This window comes from Tachypleus tridentatus, chromosome 2 (assembly GCF_004210375.1).
Source record: "Tachypleus tridentatus isolate NWPU-2018 chromosome 2, ASM421037v1, whole genome shotgun sequence".
NCBI lineage: Eukaryota > Metazoa > Arthropoda > Merostomata > Xiphosura > Limulidae > Tachypleus > Tachypleus tridentatus.
In genome coordinates, this window is record NC_134826.1 from 91565206 (window position 1) to 91581042 (window position 15837).

At 36.7% G+C, this 15837-nt stretch overlaps 1 protein-coding gene across 4 annotated transcripts in view; it reads left to right on the top strand.

Moving 5' to 3' along the window:
• LOC143244518 (zinc finger SWIM domain-containing protein 7-like) overlaps positions 1-15837 on the top strand; it is a 94259-nt gene that overhangs the window by 12777 nt on the left and 65645 nt on the right. For all 4 annotated transcript variants that reach the window (XM_076489345.1, XM_076489348.1, XM_076489347.1 and 1 more), the window contains exon 4: positions 7197-7222. In XM_076489345.1, coding sequence (XP_076345460.1) covers positions 7197-7222 — 26 coding nt within the window. The remainder of the gene's footprint in view (positions 1-7196; positions 7223-15837) is intronic.

Sequence of the window (15837 nt, forward strand, 5' to 3'; positions counted from 1 at the left end):
CCTTTTGTAATTTTAATTGCATTTCATTATAAAAGTTCCAAAATATAGTAACACAAGTGTCTCAGTTTGTTCTGTTCCAGTTACAAACCTGTTATAATTATCATACACTTTAATTACTATATACTTTCAATTTTTCTTAAACTTATATTGTTATATCATAATGAGTTTTGATAGTTTTATTCTATTACATTTTTTTTAATATGGTAAGATTTTTCATACAGTACATTACCTTTTTCTCACATAAATAGTTATTCTTGTTTAGTGAGGCTCTCCATATGCAAAACATTTTTTTTGTATATGTTACTAGCCTTTCAACACCCACCCATTTGGAATTCAGTGATTTTAATGCACCTTGCAAGCAAATCATCATGTGACTCCCTCTATTCTATTCTACCAAAATATTACTTTTCATTTGGCACTGCTTGTATCAAAATGTTTTTTTGTTTTTTTTTGGTACATTTCATATCATTTGAATTCATGACTTTTTATAGTTTAATTTATGAAGTAGACTTCCTTTATTTTTTTTTCTTTACCTTGAGGAAGAATTTTTCAGTTAATTTAAGTTCATATTTTTTTAACTCACTCAAATTTTTGTACATCACTTTTTTTTTATATTTCAAATATGAATTCTGGGGTTAATGTTACTACTATAGGTATCGTACACCCAACCATCACTATCTCAAAAGCTGCAGGTGGGGAAGACCCATTGATAGATTTATTCGTGATTACCTGCCATGAACTTGCCCCACTTCTTCCTAAATAAGCCAAACTTGTTCAAGCTGACAAAATATTCTCTTAAAGCATGTGACTCCCTTTATTATATTCCACCAAAATATCACTATTCATTTGGTAGCACTCATATTAAGACATTTTTGTTTTGGTGCTCTTGGTATGTATTTGTGACTTTTAAAAGTTTAACTTATGAAGTGAACTTCCTTCATTAATTTTTTTGTATCTTGGGTAAGAATTTTGTAGTTTTTTTCACTCAAATTTTTACATGTAAAATAATTTTTTTATATTTGTATTTCAAATATAAATTCAGAGATTAATGTTACCACCTTGGTTATTATACAATCTGCTATTATTTACTTAACAAGCTGTAAGTGGGAAATTTATTTGTGATTATCTACGATAAAATTGACCCACTTCCTCCTGAACAAGTTGAACTTGTTCAGGCTGACAATAATTTGATGGCTTTTTTCTAACATATTTTTTCTGGGTTTTCCTATGCCCCACCTGCAGAATCAGCTAGGCTTAATACAACATTTTTAGACATGGTTTCTGAGTTACATAATGGTTTGTCCATTTCTCTGATTTTCTACGATCCCCATCCTCCTTTGTTGCACAATATTTCTTTATTTCAGTATTTGGTTTTCCTGCCTTCCCCAGTTATTAGGGTTTATGCTGAGCAATTTGCTTCACAATTGGTTGAGGATACCAGCATGGCTTGTCCTATTATCAGGCAAACTGTTTGTTTTTCAACTTTCATCAACTGGGGTCACTTTTAACTGTGCGGTGGATACTCCCTGATTTTTGTGCATTTATCCCATCTTATCTGCGGCAATACACAGAAATTATAAAGGCTTTTTGACTTGCCCTACAATTTTTTTTCCTCCCCCTCTTATCTCAGGTACTAATTTCCTTCCCCATGCTTTGGAATCCCTCTATCAGTCAGTATCTCTCTGAGGTGGTACAAGACCTTCTGTCTCAACAGGTGATTGAACCTGTCCATTATCTTTCCCCAGGCTGTTTGTCATCCCCAAGAAAACTGAAGACTGGCAGCCTGTAATAGATTTGTTCCACCTTAATCATTTTCTAATTTCACCCCTTTTTACCATGAAGTTGTTACTCACCCTCATATGAGTTTTTTCTCCAGGTTTGTGGATGATGAAGGTGGACATTGCAAATGTTACCTTTCATATCCTGATATATCATGAGTTGCGAACTTCTCTTTGGTTTGATCACCATGGGATGGTTTATAGGTTTGTGCACTGCTTCTTTGAGCTTGCTTTGGCCTACTGTGTTTTTTGTCAATGGTCAAAATGTTTGTTCATCAGTTACATGCTCTTGGGTTGTGCTTTTATCATTACATGGATGACAAGCTACCATTAGCTTGTTCTGAACAAGATTCCATCCATCACACTCATCAGTTGCTTATGGAGGTAGCTTGGGTGGGCTGTTTAATGAAATTAGAAAAGTTATTTCTTCATCCTATCCAGTATCTTGCCCATTTTGGTGTTTGTTTCAGCACCTATCACAGTCTGGCCCAACTTTCTCCTCTTCAACTTTATTCAATGGAGCTTACAGTTCTCTGCAAACTTATCACTCTCTCCAGTACAGCTTGTGAGGTTCTATTATTTTGGGGATGTGGTCTTCCATGGCAGCTTTTCTACCCTCAGGTTGTGCACATGTGCAGGATCTTCATTGAGCTATTCACAACCAGTGAAATCTTGCATAATAACCTTTGACAGTGGTCTGCATTTGTGGTTGGACAATATTTATATGTTGACCAGGTATCCTACTTCATCATTCTCATTTTATAATATCAACATCCTGAAGCTTTTCACTGTAATGTTATATTTTGGTTCATTTTCTTCATCTGGCCAAAAATAATCTATTTCAACAAGTCCACAGTGGTTGCTTATCACAATTGTTAGAATAGCACCCATTCTTAATCCTTGTGTTTACATACTTTGGATTTTTGTTTTTGGTCCAAAATACAAGATATTTGTATCATTAAGTATCATATTCTGGGTGCTTTTGATTTTGTTGTGGATTGGCCTTTCCATCCAGAAAACAATCTATCCATTGGAGTGTTCTCTTGATCCTCTTGTATTCCAGTGGTTTTGCCTTTGGTGGAGTACTCCTCACACTGAGACACTTGCTACATCCCTAAACAATAAAGTGCCTCTGTTTTGGTCTCCAGTCTCTCATCCCCTTGCTCTGGCTGTAGATGCTTTCAGTTAGCATTGGACCAACAGATATCTGTATATCTATCCTCTTATTCAACTTCTTCACAGGGTAATTTTTACCATCTATGCCACACTGTCAGGTCCTTTTGATTGCTTCTTACTAGTCAGTGCAACCATGGTTTCTGCATCTACTCCAGCTCCAAATTACCTATCGCTCTTACTCCATCCCTTCTTTGTCAACCTCAGTCACTGATGTTTCATCCAGCCCTTTCCTTAGTCTATTTTCACACTTGGTATTTATTTGGCCCTTGGTGAGGAGATCTGGTTCGTCCAGATGGGTAGCTTTTTTTTTTCTAACTAGTTCCAATTGCTCTTCTTTCAGGGAAGTTTATTAGTGTAAATGTAGTGTTTTCTGCTGTAGGTCTTTGGGTCAAGGACTTTACCTTGTCAACCCACTAATCTTCATATTGCAGTTTCCTTAGCTTTTCCATTAGGGGCTTAATATTTCATCAATCTTAAATTAATGGGCAGCTTTGTCCCACATTTTTCGTTTCTGCTGATACTGTAACATGTTTATCTGCCCTACTCTTTTCATTTTGATGCATTTCTTCCATATTCTTCCACCTCAGTGGGCTGTCCTTCCAGATTGTGATGTTAATGTGATTCTTCACTTTCTCACTTTGCCTCTGTTCAAACCACTTTTCACATGCTCTTTGTTTCAGCTTTCCCTTAAGACTTATTTTCTTCTCCTTTTAGTATGTGGGCATTGGAGATCAGATTTATTTGTCATAAATGTTTCACATGCTCTTTATCATTCCATGTATATTCTCCTTTATCCAGGTTTAGCAGCACCTTTTCACTAGTTTCCCTTCTCTTCATTTCCTACTTTTATACTTGATCTGATCAAGATACACTTCTGTGTCTCATACATCCTTTTTGCTGTTATAATGCCCACACGACTTCCTCCTGTGGTGCCCATTTCCACCTCTTTATTTCTTGGCAGACATCCTTTGTTCATAATCTTTCTCCTTCCCCCTCAACATTTGGGTTCAGCTTTTAATTCTATTAGCTTATTCTTCTTTATTATCTTTTCTCCTGGGTGTATTCTATCAATTATAAAACTGAAATAGAAACCCTTATAACCCTGAGTGCTTTTGAAAGGTGGATCTCACTTCTTCAGGGCAATCTGTTATGATATCTTACTTTTTCATTGGCATCTCATATCCTTCATCCCTTGAGTTGTGATAGGCAAAGAGTATATAATGTCATTGACTACCAACAACACAGCTTTCCAAGTAGAACTGGAAACACGAATTTCCCCCAAACACCTAAAAACAGTATCTTAAACAACTTTTTCAAAGAATTCTCATGTAAAACTGTTAATATAATGCAAAAAAGAAAGCTAAAAGACAACTTTACAGAGAGAGATATTAATTCTATAAACAACCTAAAGCAGGACAGCATCATAAAAATTCTAAAAGCAGATAAAAGGCAATGCAATAGTTACAATGAACACAAATGAGTGCATTCAGAAAATGAATAATATCAGATATAAACAAATTGAAGCCAATACACACAAATCCAACAAAAACACATGAAAGCCAACTACACCAAATGCTACTACAAATGAAAAGAAATCAGCACAATATCAGAAAATCTTTATTGCTACCTACATAAGACCAACTCACTCACACCACAGTTATATGGAACCCTCATACCTCACAAACCTGATTGTCCACTATGACCCATAATGTTGATGTATGAATCATTCAACTACAACCTTGGTGAATACATAGCATAGGCATTTTCTAAATACGTAACATCAGCCAGCTCCTTTTTCAAAATACTTAATTTTAAATCTGTTCTTGATCAACTAAAGCATAAAGTCTTAATAGACAGTTTTGATGCAATTTCCCTCTTCACAGGGAAATGGGGTATGAAAGATAAAATTAAAGAAAAGCATTACAAATTTAATAAATATAAATTGGCCAGTATTACAGACGATTTGGGAAGATCTAGAAAGTTGGTCAAACAGGCAATTAGAACATCTGAAATTATGTATTAAAAAAAACATTGGCTTAAAACATAAAGATTAACAGTGAGACTTTTTTCAAGTACATGAGTAAATGAAATGTTAGGATAGGGATAGGACCATTGAGAGATTATAAAAGTAGACTTATATCTGATGATTATGAAATAGGTTGTTAATTCTGCTTCTTCTTCTGTTTTTACTAACGAAGATTTAAGCAGTATTCTACACCCAGAACAATTGATAAATAAAGCTAAACAAAACAACTGCATAAATTTTGAACATGTTAAAATAAAATTGGGAAGTTTAAAGAATCATAAGGATCCTGGCCCAGATAAAGAAGAAGTTAGGACATAAAAAATATATGACAAAAGCTTGGCTGAAAATGTCAAAATGAACAGTAAAGATTTCTTTAAGTATATTAAAGGTAAACAATATGTAAGGATGAGGATAGGATCCTTGAGGGATGATAAAGGAAAGTTTATACCCAGTGATTTTGAGATGGCTGGGTTATTCAGTTTTGCATTTCCTTCAGTTTTTACTGATGAAGATTTAAATTGTATTCTTCATATTTAACAGTTCTTAGCCTTTATTGTTTAACTGATCAAGAAAAGACTTAAATTTAAATATATTCTTGATCAACTAAACTATAAAGCCTTAATAGACAGTTTTGATGTAATTTCCCTCTTCACAGAAGTCCCAACTACTGAAGCCTGTAAGATAGCTCTAGAATTTACATCCAAGACCCCAACCCATTAATACACACCCACCAGCAACAAATTTAAAACTCTTATAGAATCCACTACCACCAAAACTAACTACGTTCAATGACCAAAACTACTTACAAATAAATGGTGTAAGTATGGGCAATCCCATGTCATCAGTTCTTGCCAACATTTTCATGATAACAGGTTAGATCTCAAGTGACCTATTCAGCTGTACACCCACCACCTTACTATTGTGTTGATGATACAATTGCTAGATTCACATCTACAGAACAAACGCTTAATTTTTTCAACTATGTTAACTCCATACACCCCAACATTAAGTTCACCTGTAAACACACATAAAAAAACTAACCAAATAGCATTTCTCAACCTAAGAATCGCAAGAATTTGATATGCAATTCAAAACGGAAATCCATAGGCAAATAACCTGCACTGGACTATACATTCTCTGGGACTCAGCACATGAAACAAAAAAAAAACTCAACATATTAATAAACCAAATAAACACAACCAGAAAAGTATGCTAACTTGGTAAAAGATATGACAAAAATCAACCAAATAAAACAACACTTCATTAACACAAACAAACTTCTTTCAAACAACAACAAACTATTAAACCTTACACTACTGCACACCATACATTCCTGATATTAGCGAAAAAATAACCAACATTTCGAAAACAAACTTACAAAAAACATAACATTCCAGTAAACACTAAATTTATTAAAAATCCAGGGTACAAAACTAACATCCATACTGTGTAAAAACTACACTGACAAACATAACACCAACATTATTTATAAAATACAATGCAACAACTGCCATGACTTCTATATTGGAGAAACAAGTAGAAAAATGGAAACCAGATTCAAGGAACACAAAAAAAAAAACCTTTGCACATTTTTGAACATTGTAAATCAGTTAAGCACAGCATAATCATAGAAAACACCAACATACTAAGCAGGGAACCAAATACAAACTAACACAAAAGCAATCCTTCTACCTATTCATTGTGGTCTTTTTACAATGTATATGAATGGAGTTAATGTACAATATTGGAAGTAATAATTTTTCTATAATGAAAATGTATTTCTTATACGTTCCACCATTTCTTCCCAATGAAAACTGGTGCTTCCATTTTATGTCAACAATTGAATTGATAGTTCAATAGCATAGAATAGTCACATATGTCAAGAGAGTATGCCACTCTCTTATTAATGGAGGGTTGTCACACAATGATTTGAAGCGAGACATATTGGAACTAATCAATTCCAACAGCATGGGAGATTCAATGCTTATGGCTTGTGCAAAAATACTTTTACATATAGAGGGCAGAACTGAATGATAATAGTTATTTATGTGAGGGGCATAATTAGCTATCAGAAATACATTTTCAGTACAGGAAAATTATAACTTTACCACTTGGTCAACTAATATTACATAATTCCTTAAAGTTGTCTTTTATTATGTAACTACAGCATCAGTGGTATATGTGTGACTAGCTAATATGATTTTTTTTTATTCTAGTTTTAAGAAGAGGAGATCATTTAATGGTAAGTATAACAGTTAATAAGTAACAGATTTCTGAAGATAATACACACATGCCAATTATTTTAATTAGTGGCTTGAAAATTAACCTTGTAGTACAAACCTTTGTGCAACACTATGTTAGATATGACTCAGAGAGGTGTAGTGCATTAAGGAAGCATAAATTATGTTGTCACAATTGCCTCTGCTTTTATAATTACTTCCTTCAAACTTAAGCATGATGTAAGGAGTAAATGGTATGCTAAGCACACTAAAGCAAAATTCTCACTGTTGTACTGATGTCTGTGGTGTAACCAAAGTGCATCCAAGAAGTTCTAGGAATAGTATGAATTTCAATAGTTTTATTTGTTGTTTATTTTATTCTAAGGAAAAATATCAAGAAAAACCTTTCATATCAAGAAATACATACTACTGTCTATATAAAGAGCACAAAGAAATTCAAACACATGCGAGATCAAAGATCTGTATATGTGGGAGCACATACAGATCTATCAAAGGAATCAACCATGGGAAAGGTTTACTCTCTAGAGAAAAGAAGGCCCCAAGACCAGTAGAGGGCATTTATCCAGACATAATACAAGATATCATTGGCAAGAATATAATAGGCTGGAGAGGGAAAGTACTTCTGGAAGCAGAAAGGGAGGACACTTGAGGCCAAGATAACAAAAGTTTAGAAATACAAAGCCTTTCTGAATAATGAGTCACAAAATATTTTGTCACATGACTGATATATTTGTAATATTGCTATTTTATCCTATGTGCCAAAAGAAAAACTGCATGATTCACATGTACAGCTTTGTTACAATATTAGGAACTTTTGTGAAAAGAAAAGGATGGTTATAGTGCACTTAACCCTATGTTTTTGGGTGGGGGTCAAAGTGAACATGCCATGACCTCTTACAGTATGTAATTCAGCATTAAAATGTTTTTGGAACAACAAGTACAATTAGTCTATCTCAGCTGTCACGTCTTTTAATTATAAACTTAAACTGTTACATGAATAAATTTAAAAAAAATATCTTAACCCATTCCAAAGGACAACCATCCTGTTAATAAAAGTGTTTTAACTGAAGATAACTGCTGTAGTGTTCCATAGTCCTACTATTCTTGCTTTTAAAATTTAAATAAATATGATGCATCAACACTACCAACTGCCTTTACAATCTTAACAATTCAATCGTATCACCCCTCGGTGCGTATTCCTGTGCATGGCGAGGGGACCTCCCAGGGTAGGTTCTCTTCTTTCAGTTTACCTCCTCTTGGATCTAAACATCCACCCACACGTTTGCCTTGCTGGTGACCAGTGAAGGGGAGGAGAGGATTGAGGGTCCAACCCTAACACACCACTTTGGCCTTGAATTCTTGTAAACGGGCAGCATTGGGGTGGCTCCCCTTTGGTCTGTCAGCTGGTCCACTTGGGCTAGGGTCAACCAAGTATCAGTGTTGGATGTTCTCAAGAGGTGTTGTGGACATTGTCTACACATATATAAAAATGGTCACTTTGATACAATGGAACTGTTGAGGTTTACATTCTAATCTGGATAATATCAAAACACTGATTGATTCTTACCATCCTGCATTTCTTTCCTTATAGGAAATATTTCTGAAACCTACCAATACAGTCACCTTTCGGCAGTTTTCTTTATACAGAAATGACAAACTGTGTGATGGATGAGTGCATGGAGGGGTGGCACTGTTGGTTGATCAGCACATGCCCACCCTGTCTTTGCCACTTGACACACCCTTGGAAGCTGTAGCCATCCGTGTTTCCTTCGGTCATACCATCACTGTTTGTTCTCTCTGCCCGTTGCCTGGAGAGACATGATCAATCAGATTTTCATGCTCTCAATAAACATTTGCTGTCTCTCTTTTTAATCCTGGAGACATTAATGGACATCATCCCCTCTAAAGAAGTACTGATAATGATAGGAGGGGTCGTTCTGTAGAGCATATGTTCTCTGATCACAACCTTTATCTTTTCAATACTGGTTCTTCTACTTATTTTTATGCACCAAGTCAGTCGTTTACTGCTATTGATTTCTCAATTTGCTTCCCTTCATTATTCTCCCATTTTTAATGGAGGGTTGACAATAATCCATGAGGCAGTGATCATTTTCCTATAATTTTGAGAGAAACTGGCTGTGGTCAGTGCCACCCAACCCACGTGCTCCAATGGAAGCTGGATTACACAAACTGGCCCTCTTTCACTGCTTTTGCAGAACTTGATCCTCATATAATCTGTAAGCTATCAGAAGACAATTGTGTGGCAGCAGTAACTGACTGTATAATACAAGCAACTGCTCAATGTATTCCTAAACCTTGATACATTTTCCACTATATCCTTGTCCGTGATGGAATCCTGCCTGTCACATGACATGGAAGGCTCAAAAATGGGCCTGGGATACTTTCCATAGACACCACACTCTTGAACTGCATCACTTTCCAGGGGACCAGTGCACATGCTCGGTGAGTAGAATGTCAAAGCCAGAAGAAACCTTGGATTATGTTCACAACTGCCATATCTTCTACCACCAGTTCCAGAGTCATGTAGGACAAGATTTGAAAGGTCAGTGGGCAATATAATTCCCTCCCTCTCGATCTTGCTCTCCGATGGCCAGGAAGTAGCTGATACCCGGAGCATTGCTGATACTCTAGGTGAAAGCTTTTGCCTGGTATCTAGCACTTCAAGAATTAGGCAGAGCAATCACCTCTTTCCTTTTGGGCTGATTGTCTCTATGGCTATAATCGTCCCTTTACACTGGTGGTACTCAAACTGGCCCTTCGTCGGTCGGGCACAGTGGTTCAATCGAACCCCAGGGGTTTGGTGAGTCAGTCTCATGGGTTCAGCAGAGATCAAGACACACACACTGTGTGTGTGTCCATTCCGTTCACTCCACTTGTATGATTCGTGATGCCATGCTCCACTTGGCCATCATTGGTTGTGGCTGATCACACCACATCACTAGGCCTTAATATCTGTGCTGCAGGAAACTTTGTGTGCTTAGCAGTCGACTTGTAGCTGTAGTAAATGTGTGTCATTTCTGAATTTTTTCCTAATCTTTCAATCCCTTCAAACTAACTATGTCGAGCAAAAACAGAAAGTGGTCGGACGGATATGTACAATATGGATTCACGTGTATAACGGAACATGATGGGAATCAGCGTCCTCAATGCATGATTTGCAATGCCAAGTTGAGCAATTCTATTCTAGCACTGTCAAAACTAAGAGAACACTCCCTAAAGCTGCATGGAGATTGGAAATACAAGAACACTACACTTCCTGAATTCAAGGTAAAGAGAGCCAGGTTCGATGAAAAGGCTACTTTGCCTGTTCTCAGATTTGTACCCATCGACAAACCGATCCTCACAGCATTGTACGAAGTTGCGTACTTGATCACAAAGCAGGGCAAACCACACACCATTGGTGAAGCACTCGTAAAACCAGCTGCATTTAAGATGGTGAATATCATGCTGGGAGAAGCTGCTGAAAATAAGTTATCCCAAATTCCTCTTTCAAATGACACCATCAACAGCAGAATAAATGACATGAGCGATGACATCTTGGCTCAAGTAGTTGCAGATTTGATTTCAAGCCCAGCAAAATTCGGCCTTCAACTGGACGAGACCACCGATGTTTCCAATCTAAGCCAGCTAGTTGTACTCATTCGCTATGTGAAGAACGACAAGATAAAAGAAGATTTTTTATTTTGTAAGCCTCTTGCAACAACAACTAAGGCAGCCAATGTGAAGAAACTTGTGGATGACTTCTTCAGAGACAACGATCTTTCGTGGGATATGGTTTCTGCAGTTTGTTCGGATGGAGATCCAGTCATGCTGGGACGAAACTCTGGTTTTGCTGCGCAGGTAAAAGCTGATGCACCACACATCATTGTAACACATTGTGTTCTACAGGCATGCACTGGCAACAAAAACCTTGCCTTCAAAACTGGCAAAAGTATTAAAAATTGTAGTGGAATGTATGAAATTTGTGCAAAATAGTGCCCTGAAGCACTGCATTTTCAAAGAGCTGTGTAATGAAATGGCTCTGAATTTGAGGTACTTCTGTATCATTCTAATGTTCGGTGGTTTTCCCGGGGAAAAGTGCTGAATCGTGTTTTTACCATGCATGTGGAATTAGCCCTGTTTTTGCGAGAGCACCAACATTGTCATGCAGAATGCTTCAAAAATCTGAGTTCATTCTCATTTTAGCGTACATGGTCGATATCTTCAATGCTCTCAATCATCTCAATCAACAGATGCAGGGCGATTAAGTCAACATCATCGAAGCGTAGGAAAACCTGAAGGCTTTTCAAAAAAAAGCAACCATTATGGAAATGACGAATAGAGAATGATAACTTCGCAAACTTTCCCCTGCTGGATGACTGTGTAAGTAAGATTGAAGATGTGTCTGAAATCGGAGATATTTCTGTACCCGGGGAACTGAAGTAAGCAATTTCCATGCACTTAGATGTGCTTGCAAAGTCTCTCGATGGATACTTCCCCTCAGAGAGTCATATCCAGCATGGGTGAGACAGTCGTTCACGTTTAGTGTTGCGACAGCAATGTCAATGATGAATACCTCGATGAAATCATTGAACTTCAGCACAGCCAGGTTCAACAGCAACTTTTCAGAACAACAATGCTCTCAACGTTTTGGTGTCACCAAATTGTAGCGTACCCTCTTATTGCTAAGAAAGCCCTTGAGATACTCATACCGTTTGTTATAGTGTATCTTTGCGAGCAATCCTTTTCGAGGATGGTACACATAAAAATGAAGAAAAGGAACAGAATTTGTTGTGAAAATGATATGAGAATGGCACTTGCCAAGGTGAAGCCATGCATTTCTGAACTTGTCTCTGAAATGCAACAGCAAGTCACATTGATTTGCAGTAAATATTCATTGAGTTATGTTTTTGTTTTTGTGTGAAATTCATGTTTTGATTGGTTTTGTTCTTTGAACACAGTGATATTGTATGTAACTGATGCATGATTCATTTTGTGCACTAATAAAATATCTACTTATGTTTTGAATTTGAAAAAAATCACATTTTATTTTTCCAATTATGAAGGGTTCAGTGAACGCAAGTACGAAACTTCCATGGTTCAGTACCTCCAGCAAGGTTAAGAACCTCTGGTCTGGCAGTATATCTGTTCGACCTGATAATGTACACTATGACATGCTGTGCCATCTATTTCCTGCTTCTTTTGCTATTCTTCTGATTGTTTATAATCAGATCTGGCAGGAGAATGTTTTTTCCTGATGCCTGACGCTAGGCTATTGTCCTACCTTTCTTTAAGCCTGGGAAGAATCCCAAGATTCCTTCAAACTACCGTCCAATTGCTTTGACAAGCTGTCTCTGTAAGACCTTAGAGAGGATGGTTAATGCTCGTCTTGTTTGATTCCTTAATTCAAACTACCTCCTCTCGCCCACCCAGTGTGGGCTCTGACGACAGGTCTCCACCATGGATTACCTGATTCAACTTGAAACGTCAATCAGAGAAGCCTTTCTTAAGTGATAACATTTTGTATCAGTATTCTTTGACATTGAGAAGGCTTATGATACAAGATGAAGATATAGCATTTTACAAGACCTCCATATATATGGGTTATGTGGCCATTTGCCCATTTTTATTAAAAATATTTTAATGAACTGGAGATTTCAAGTTTGTGTGGGTTCAACACTTTCCCATTCTTTTCTGCAGGAGCTTGGAGTCCCTCAGGGCTGTGTTTTGAGTGTCATAATTTTCAGTATAAAAATTAATGCCATCACTGAACAACTCCCTCTCATTGTTGTAAACGGGCTCTATGTCGATGACTTTCACATCTCCTCTCAGTCGTCGAACATCAGGTATATTGAGAGGCAACTACAGACTTCCCTCAGTCGTTTACTGAAGTGGACCATAGCAAACGGCTTTAACTTCTTATTTAATTGAAACATGACTATAGATCACTGGTCTATGACTCTGCCAGACCCTCGGCCTTAATGATGCTGGATCCCATTCATCATCAAGAACTTTGGCTCTGTACGGGGGCTTTCTGCACTTCCCCAGTTCAGAGCTTATACATAGAGTCTCATGAACCTTCTTTGCACCTCTGCCGTGTGCAACTGTTTTTACTATATGCTTCGAAACTTCGTTCCTTGCCAAAGCATCCCACCTGGGGTTGTGTTTTCCTTCCTTGGTGGGCCATATTTTTTTCAGAACAGATGGTCTGCCATTGCTCCTTTTGGCCTTCGTATATAGGTGTAGTTGGATGAATTGGGACTGTCCTTCGATAACATTGCTGTATCAGTACATCCCACCATGGCTTCTTACAGTCCCCAGCACTATTGTTAAGTCATTTGAGGAAAGCAGACACTTCCGATTGGAAATACTGTCTGCTATTTGCTGAACATCTTTCAAACCTTCCTTCCTCTTCCTATTTATACAGATGGTTTGAAATCAGGTGACTGTGTGGGCTCTGCCATAACCTTAGTGTTATTAGAGATAGTGATTCTGTCCACCTTGGAAATGTTTTTAGTTTTTTAAAGGCCATTAATTTTTTTAATGTTATTTAAGTTTTTTTAATTTATACATTAAATCATTTTTAATGTGGTTCTCTTTTAAGAATCACAGTCCATCTAGTTTGATTTGAAATTCGAAATTGGCTGTAATGTTAAATAACTTGAAACCAGGACTGGAAAGGCCAATTTCAGGTGAGTAATGCTGCTGTTCGAACTACCTGTTAGTTATTGTTCCAAGTGCCGCAGTCACAGCTGCCTTCATTAGTATTATAACGTTGCTTAGACACTATGTCCTTTATGTATCCCCAAAGAGAGTTATCACATGTTGTCAAGTCCGGACTTCTTGCAGGCCATTTCATGGGTGCCGGGGATGTTACAGAACCACAACCTGTCCATTTGTTTGGAAAAGTGTCATTAAGATAATCTTGCACAGTGAGGGCATAATGAGCTGGAGCTCCATCTTGTTGAAACCAAACCTCCTCTCTGATTCCAAGTTCATTGAGTTTTGGTATAAATCATTGTTGTAACATGTTAGATATGAGGTATGGTTTACTGGCCCATCGAAGAAGTATGGTCCAATAACATGACGTGCATTAAGTCCTGCCCACATCATGATATGCAGAGTGTTGTATTCAATTTCTTCATAATAATGAGTATTCTCTTTTGCCCAGAAGTAAACATTTCATGCTTGACTCGAATGGTAAATTGCACACTTGTCCATAAACATCACCTTTCCTTGAGAAGGGATCGTATTGAAGATTTGTAGTAACTCATCACACGCCAGTTTCCTATTTTCTCTATCAGCATCACTTGGTTCATTCACAAATGTAGGTCACCATGCTTTAACTATTATGTCCTTTTTCATAAAGGTCTGCATGGTTGCTTGCGGGATACCAAGTTCAGCTGATATTTTCCTTGTTGATTTTAATGGAGAGTTAATTACTGACTCTTCCACACCAGCACATGACTCTCTGCATTTAACTGGTCTTCCTGAACGAGGTTCATCCTTAATATTGCCAGTTTCAAACAATTCGCTCTCCCAATTTGGCATCGTTTTTCGTGTTGGTGGATCCTTATTGAATCTTTCTCTAAATTTGCCAGTTATTGTATCCAGGTTGTCAACAGTATTCTTGCGTACTTGTCACAATACGCTATTCAAGTGTAAATGGGCTTACATCGTACATATTTCTTTGAAAAAAAAAGAAACATTTATAATACATGTGTAATTGAATATAACATAATAACATATGAATGGGTAGGGACTTACGGGCCACCCTGTATTGTCCTTTCTCCACTCTTTCTAACAATTCAATGTCCTTCCTAAGGAACCCAAGGCAAAACACAATACTCCATATGTAGCCTAACCATTGACCTGTACAATGAAATTATAGCTTCTTTATACGAGTATTCAATATTTCTGCAGATATTTCTCAAAATTCTATTTCACCTACAACTAGCAACAGCACACTGCTTGGATGGCTTAAGAGACTGATCAACTATTACACCAAGATCCTTGTCTTTCATGACAGTGTTAAAGTTATTTTCTTTCAAATTATATTTTAAATTGTAATAATCCACATGGTTTATTTTGCATTTATTATAATTAAAACCTATTTGTCCAACTCACTAAATGATCCAAATATTTTTTGTAAATCAGCAGCATCTTCTTCACAGCTAGTAACATCCAAGACAGTAATGACATCTATATATTTAAATAAAAATTTTGATAAAAAACAAAAAGAGCAAAGGTCCTAAGACTGAGCCTTGATGTACCCCACTTGTGACATTAATAAAGTTTGATTGAACTCTACTCTCTTTTATCCAATTTGCTAACTTTCTCCCTACATCTGTAGACATAATTTGTTTTTTTACAAGCCTTGTGTGTAGCATATTGTCAAATAATTTCTGAAAATCCACATATGCTGAATATACATTCTTATTCTCATTGTCATAAGCAGTAACATTTCCAAAGGATGCCAAAAGATTTGTAAGACAAGATTTTCCCTTGGTGAAACAATGTTGACAATCTAATAATACTGGTAACTTTGTTAAATGACTTTTCAAAGCATTGTTTGACAGATTTTTCAAAACTTTTTTCTATAACTAATGGGTCTATA